The 7,336-nt window shown below is 51.9% G+C and overlaps 2 protein-coding genes across 2 annotated transcripts in view; one reads left to right on the top strand and one right to left on the bottom strand.

Moving 5' to 3' along the window:
• LOC104543792 (Na(+)/H(+) exchange regulatory cofactor NHE-RF1-like) overlaps positions 1-609 on the top strand; it is a gene marked incomplete at its 5' end in the record, with an annotated part of 2,632 nt that extends 2,023 nt beyond the window's left edge. The window contains 2 exons of the mRNA XM_010188478.1: positions 229-327; positions 445-609. Coding sequence (XP_010186780.1) covers positions 229-327; positions 445-609 — 264 coding nt within the window. The remainder of the gene's footprint in view (positions 1-228; positions 328-444) is intronic.
• A 3,780-nt stretch (positions 610-4,389) lies between these two features.
• Positions 4,390-7,241, bottom strand: NAT9 (N-acetyltransferase 9 (GCN5-related, putative)). The gene is given in 7 exon segments (XM_010188479.1): positions 4,390-4,575; positions 4,666-4,760; positions 4,939-4,998; positions 5,222-5,362; positions 6,294-6,352; positions 6,354-6,392; positions 7,165-7,241. Coding segments are annotated over 7 exon segments (657 nt in total).
• Positions 7,242-7,336: the final 95 nt, after the last annotated feature.

The following is a 7,336-nucleotide window of genomic DNA, read 5'->3' on the forward strand; positions in this document are numbered from 1 at the left end:
CCTCCACCTCCTCCTCCTCCCGCTAAAGCCAGGGTGGTCAGGCTGGGTTTAATCCTTCCCCGCCCCAGATGGGCCGCACTGAAGGTATTTATGAGCCTGGAGCTCGCAGGGGATTATGTGTGGGGAGGACGGATTTTGCGGCCCCCTGGGTGGGACTTGCAGCTCTGGGGGCTGTTCCCAAACCTCAGGGTTGGAGCTGCCCCACTCACACTCCCTGTTCCCCCCCAGGAAAATGGTGGAGAGTCGCGGTCCAACTCAGTGTCTGAGAGCCCGTCCAGCCCTGTGCCGCTGGCAGTGTCCCCTGAATCTGGCGAGACCCAGAGCGAGGTAGGGCTGGGGATGCCAGAGGGAGGCAGTGGCTGGAGAGCGGGACCTGAGTTAAGCCCCCGCTATGGGGCTGCTGCAGGGAGCACAGCGGGTCTGACGCAGTCTCTCATCCCCCAGTCCGACACGCAGGAGGGTGACAAACGCCATTCAGCAACCGGCTCCCTCCTGGACCTCGATATCCCATTGGCGGTGGCCAAGGAACGGGCGCACCAGAAGCGCACCAGCAAGCGGGCACCCCAGATGGACTGGAGCAAGAAAAACGAACTGTTCAGCAACCTGTGAAGGCCCTGGGATGGGGACGAGGGGGGTGAGGGTCCACCAGTCCCCCTGGCCTTGCACCCACCTCTCCTGCATCCCCCTCCTCCCCGCCACAGACTCCCGGAAGGGCTGCAGGGCTGCTCCCCCCAACCCAACCGAAGGAAATGGGGCTCAGTGACCAGTGAGCATCCCCACAGCAGGGTCCTGGGTGGTGATTTTAGGCTGGAGAGAGCTCAGGGGCTGCCTCCTCCCGTGAGCCCATCCCTGGGGGGCTCCTCCAGGCCTGCCTTCAAGGTCCTGCACACTCCCATAGGCACAAGGAGGGGTTCAGGGGAGATCAGGGATTAGGGGTGGCCTGATGCCCAACACTTCTGATCCCTGCTGTTCCCTGGTTCTTCCCCCCCATACCCCATCTCCATTTGAGCCTCCCACCCACCCAAATTGCCCTTTAACTGCAAAACCTGAGGCTTTTTTAGTGACTTTTAGCAAATTCCACCTACCTGCCCACCGACCACAGCCATTTCTCCCTGGGGGTTTGACCCCCACCTGCAAAGCTCCGTCCACGATGACCCTGTCCCTTCATCCCCTGGGTGCAAGGAGGGACACAGGTGCCTGCCACAGCGGGGAGCCCCCAGCACCCTGCTCCCAGGGCTATTTTGGGAGAGGAGAGGGTGTCTGGAGTCAGCACAGCAAGCAATAATCATCTCCTTTGCTCCTGCTCACTCCTGGAGACAGAGCTGATCAGGGTTTCAATCCAACACTGTTTAATTTAAAGGCTTCTCAATAGACTGTTTTTTTCCAAAATAAGAGTTTTCCAATCACACTGTTTATTTTTTTTAATGTATTTTGTGGAAATTCTTCCTGTGGATGTTTTGTTTCCATGTGTTGTGATCGGGTGGTGTTGTATTGTCAAGCTCAAGAGAAATTCAGTTTACTGGAATAAACCTTCCTGACTTTACCTGTCTGGTTTAAGGCTAAATCCTTCCGCAGGCCAAGAATATGTGTGTGTGGGGGGTGCTTGTCAGGGGCTTGTCATGCTGCAGATAATGCTCGTGGTGATGGGGGACACTGGGGCTGGTTTGGGTGCCCCCTTCAGCACCCATTGGAGCCAGGCTGAGGGGGTTGGGGAGGGACCAGCTGCTCCCAGTGCAGGTTAATGCCTTGGGATGATTAAAGGGCTCTAATCCCCCCAGGGAGTGCTGGGAGGGTGATGCAGGGCTCTAATCTGTATCTGTTGGCCTGGCTGGAGAGTGCAGCTCTGCTGGGGGGAGCCCAAAAGTGCAGGTCCTTCTGGGGGGATTTGGGGTGAATCCAAGCATGCTGGGGTGGAGGAAGGCAGTGAGCATTGGTGGGTAGAGGGTTGCTTGTACCTCTAAATTGATGGGTCTTAGCCCTGCCAGGGGTGTGAAGCAGAGGAAAACAGGCAGAGAGGTGTTTCAGCATGGAGTTGGTGATGATTCAGTGGTGGGGGCACAACATGGTGGGGCCAGGATGCCCCACCAGGATCCAGCTCAAATGACAGCCAAGGGACACTGCGCCACCAGATCTGTGGGGGACATGCAGGCTGTCACTCCTGCCGGAAGCTGGGGGAGCCAATTTCAACCTGCCTTGTCCTCTAGTCATACTCTCTGCGGCGGTGCTGCTGAGCAGAGGTGAGACCCTGTCCCCTCCTTTCACACCCTCACCTCCTTGGGGCAAGTGGGGTGTCCCTGTCTGGGATGGTGTGCAATGCTGTGGGTTGGAGCAGGAGTGGGGGCATCCAGAGGATCCCATGAGCATCTTTTGCATCTCTGCCTGGTCAGAGCAGCCTGGGGACCAGTTCACTGTGAGAACCCTGGTTGAGTCCCGACAGGATGCCCTCAGCCTGGGGGAGGGCTATGGCTCCAGGACAGACCCAACTTTGTTTCGGGTTGCCAGGGCGAAGGTTTTTTCCAGTCGCCCATGAAGGCAGGGGAGTGCGGTGGCGTTGCTGGGGGACCGGGGATGCCACGCAGGGTGCTCGCCAGCTCCAGAGCAACCGTCCAGGCACGAGGAGCTGTGGCAGGGCTGGGGAGGGCAGCACAGTTTCACTTTTTCCCTCCTTGGTCACTTTCTAGGGGAGCAAATCCCAAAATCCTGCCCCAGATACATTTCTCCTAGCATGCTGACCCTGATCCTCCAGCAAAGGGATGAAATGCTCCAGGGAAGGAGTGCAGAGCCAGAAATTCACCCAGGAGCTTCTGCAAATCTTGTCCTGGGGGACAGAATCCACTCTTGCCAGCTGCAGGTGACCGAGAACATGAGGATTAGTAGACCTCGTCATGGTAATCCCAGCTGGAAGTAGAGCTGCTCTTCACTTTATTACTAGGCAAAGCTTTTGCTACAACTGAATCCATGCTAAATGCTTGTTTAAAATACAACGATACACTGTTCCCACGCTTGGTTTTAATGTTTGTCACAGGAATGATGTATTTAAATGAACTAAAATTGGAAAACTAAAACCCCCAGGCCCTAAAAGTACAGGTACAGCAACACTAAAAATTCCAGTCTACCAATCTCCAACTAAAACCACCCCCGGGTGGGGTTTTAAAAACCTGATACTTTGTAACCAGAACAAATTGCTGGTCTAGAATTAGCCATTCTGGCTGCTATTACAGTGGGAAAACAGGCAAGAGCGTCACTTGTTATCCTCCCTACTTTCTGTCCTCTCCTCTTAGCAAGCTTCCCTGCTGTGGAGAGCAAGCTGTGCAGGGCAGGGAAGGTCAGGCTAAATAACTGCATTATAAAGTCTGTCCAGTGGGAGTCAGGCAAGTGCCTCTCTTTCAGCAATAGATTTCGGATATCTCACAGCAGAGGCTGGCTGGCCACCTCCTGCCCTAAATACATCTGCCCCTAGTAGAATTTCCACCCTCCCCATTCTTCTTACTGGAGAGCAGTGAACGCAGCCTCCAGGCTCAGCAGAGTAACTCCTGAGCTGCTTGAAGCAGGGGATTGCTATTTTGTCTCCCTTCGGTTGTGTTTTCCTCCTCCTTGCTTCCCTAAAAGCAACCTGGTAAAATGAAGTGCAACATCCCTTTGCTCATGGCCTGAGGTTTCCAGGTCCAAAGCATGCCCTGAAGCTCACCAATGGGCTTTATCTTGGCAGCCTCCTGCAACTGCCAGGCCCCACTGTTGCACAGCCATCGTGGCAAGGCTCTGCTATAGTCTCAGTCAGCTGGTATCAGTAATTTTCATCATTTTAACTTGCCCTTCGGTTGTGCTCACCCACACCTGGGCCTCTCGTGTCCCTGGACCCAGTAGTGCCCCTTTGCAACTCACCACACACCAGAAAATAGGGTTCAAAGAGTCTCTGCTGTCTGTTACAACTTTTAACCACCCTTTTATCAGCCAAACCAAGCAGCTGAGCCCCACTTCTCCCAGGTATTTCCGGGGAAACCTCAGATCTTTGTCATTTCTTTTTATTCTAGAGAAAACAGACTGAGCTACCAGTGCACTGAGACTGCCTCTGTCAAACTGATGAAACCCACTCTTAGGGCAGTGGAAGAAGGAACAGTAGGTGCTGTGTGTCCAGAAACTGGTGGCACCAGGAATCAATTAACTGCTGGTGATTTTAGGCTCCGCTGGAACAGCGTGTAAAGGTTATAGTCATTCCTAGTCAAGCCTGTGAATTAGTGGCTGTTCTCCAGGCCCAAATTTCAGGCTGTATTCCTGGTTGGTGCAACAAGGTGCAAAGTTGACAAGAATCAAAGGAGTCAGATCAAAACAGTCAAGTGCAGCATTGGCTCACTGGTGGTCTCCACTGCCAGACCTCGCAACAGCATCCAACTACTCCTTGGAAACCACGCCTGTGTGTGGATGTGTCTGTTGGGTTTCCAGCACCCCAGCTGGCAGCTTCAGTTCAGTGTAGCTCTTCTGCTCCACGTGGTTTGTCTGTTCCAGGAGCCATTGTCTCTCCTGGTCACTGACATCCAGCCTCAGCGTCACCTCTTGGAAAATGCTGTTCACAGCAACCTGTATCATACAGAGGAAAAGCAGCTCAATCCCTGTCACAGGACAATCGCTGATCACATTCTCTGGGTAGAAGATGGGTTGTTACCACACCTCCTTAAAATGAAGCTTTTTGAACATGCAGATACTGGCTTCATTTTCCTGACCAATCTTAGCTTCAAATTTAGTGAGCCCCAGGTTTCTTACTCCTGCAAAAGGAAGAAAAACATTTCTATTATCTGCTCAGCTGCCACATCTATGAAAGCACAGTACCCCAGTTTCTGGGGCAGATGGATTCCTTACTATGCTGTCTGTATCACTGGGAATATGTGCTGCTAGATCACATCCCAACTGTACTCCCGCTCCCTTGCATGGAGCCACCCTTACCATAGGACATCATAATCAGAGTTGCCTCCTTGCCAAACCCTCTGCCTCGGTAGCTGGGCTCTGAAAGAGAGAACCACAGAAGTCAGCATCCAGTTACGAGAGACAAATCGGCCATGGCAGATACTTTTCAGAAGATACTGTGACCCAGACCAGCAAAGGGTGCCAATCGGGACTGAACAGCCATGGTAAAGCAAGGAGAATGAAAAGCTGCTGCACATAACATCTGTCTGCAGCTGGCTTTAGCCACAATGACAAAGGCCCAACCTAGAAAGCAGAACTTGACCTGCAATCATAATTTCAATCTCGCCCAGCGTTGGATCCTCAGCATCGGTGAGGAAGAGATTCACATCCCCCACCATGCAGTCCTCATCTGCACACGCCTGCCTGGACCACCGCTCTGTGTCCAGCACAATGAAGGTGCACTCTGGGGAAAACAAAAACACAGCAGCGTTTTCAGGGCATGCTGAGAATTATTCACCAATTATTGAAGGATGAAAGTAAAGGCATGCCGTGGACAGAGGAACAACATCTTCCTCATGTTAACAGTGAGGAAGAGCTAATAATTTGGCCTCCCACACCAAGTATGCCTGCTCCCATCCATAGAAATGTAAGAAATATTCTGAAAAAAACCATTGTGAGGGTGACGTACACACCAAGACTACAAGCAGTCTTTTTAAGGAGCAGGAAAACTTTCACCGCATGACTGAGGTCTCTGCTTTGTCTCACTCCAGCAAGTTTGGGCAAAGAATTGTTTGAGGCATAAGAGACTGAGATCCAGTGATTCACCTCTTCTGTATTATTGCTGCTTTCAGTAAGACTTTTAATGCCAGCTAAGACAAATGCTCCAGACTGAGGTCTTTGCCAGCCCCAGTACCCTGTGCAGCTCACTCTATCTCTACCAGGCTTTTATAGGCAGTGATTCATGACCTGTAGGAGAGCCAGGCAACCAATTCAGTCAACACACCTCAATCAAGTAATTATAAAGTCATTCAATTTCTCAAGAAAAAATACAATCTCCTTCCACCTTTTTAACATGATCAGACCTGGAGAGCATTGACTATGCAGCAGCAGCTCAGCATATAATGCTGTGGGAAGTAAATCACTGTGATCTTTGAAAAACTGCAGAGAAAGGACACCAACAGCCCTGGACATCCTCTATTTCCCTGAGCATATACCAGCTATAAACAGAAAGCCAGATTGAAGCTACTTTTGTAGAAGATCTCACATCCCCCGTGTTTCAGCAAGTAAAACTGCCCACTCACTGGGCACCCTCAGCCCACTGTGGGTCCTTCACAGGCCAGAAGGGACCTGCTCACCACTCCCACCCACCCTCAGAAAACATTCAAGATCCTCACTGTCAGCGTCATTCTGCCAGCTGTGCTGCATCTCATACTCCTGCTCCAGGCTGAGCGGTTAAGCGCTGCAGCTCCTCCGACTGCATCCACTCATGGTACCTGGTAATGGGACCCAGAACCAGATCACTGCCTGAGCTCCTGCATCACCATCTGATTTCCACAAGCACTCCACAGATCAGGTTGTCATAAACTGCTTCTGGAAACACAAGCCTGGCATTCATGGCAACTTAAAAAGTATCGGCAAGCTTCTCTCCCTTATCTAACACAGGAATCAGTGTTGTCCATGGAAATTTAGCTAGTTTGTTCATTTTGTAGCTTTACCTGAATAGTGTCCAATGCAAACATGATGTTTTTAAAAGTACTGAGCATTCAGTTCTGGCACATTTCATTCTCACTGAGATTGATACATCTCCCGGCCACTGACAAATTGACTGACTGTGGCATCTTTGTGCTGAGGCTGCAGCTGCCCAGGCCAGCACTTTACAAGCTGCCTGCACGCCTGCTTCCAGTTTATCAAACATCCATCTGGCTTTACACATTGGTTTTGCTCTCCTCCTGAACATCAAAGGAGAACTGTTGGTGGTTCACTCACAGCCAGGTTATTTCCCCTTCTGTGGGCCCACAGTGGCAGAGATGAAGTTCTTTTTGTTAGCAGACCTGGCAAAAAGCATAGACCTGCCAGGGGTGTCTGCTGCAGAGCATGGAGGGCAAAACTGACTGCCTTTCTATGAGTGCTCTTTCTGCGGTATGGTTTCCAGGGGGAAGAGGGCCCTGCAGCTGCCAAGACAGCGCTCTTTCTGAATACCACACTTCCTTAAAATAGAGAAGTAAAATCAGTGTAGAGCATCAGAGGAGGACACGGACCACATACCGGGGCACATGTGCAGAAGTGTATGGCACCAGCGTCACCCTCTTTCCTTGCAGCACAGTGTTCTGGTTGATCTTCATGGCCCCTGCACTGAGAGAGACCCAACACCCAACTCCGTGCCTTCAGCGAGGCCAAGGGCTGGGACAGCTCCTCCCGGAGCTCTTCGGGAGCCAGG

The sequence above is a fragment of the Mesitornis unicolor genome, unplaced genomic scaffold (genome assembly GCF_000695765.1).
Source record: "Mesitornis unicolor isolate BGI_N332 unplaced genomic scaffold, ASM69576v1 scaffold37727, whole genome shotgun sequence".
NCBI lineage: Eukaryota > Metazoa > Chordata > Aves > Mesitornithiformes > Mesitornithidae > Mesitornis > Mesitornis unicolor.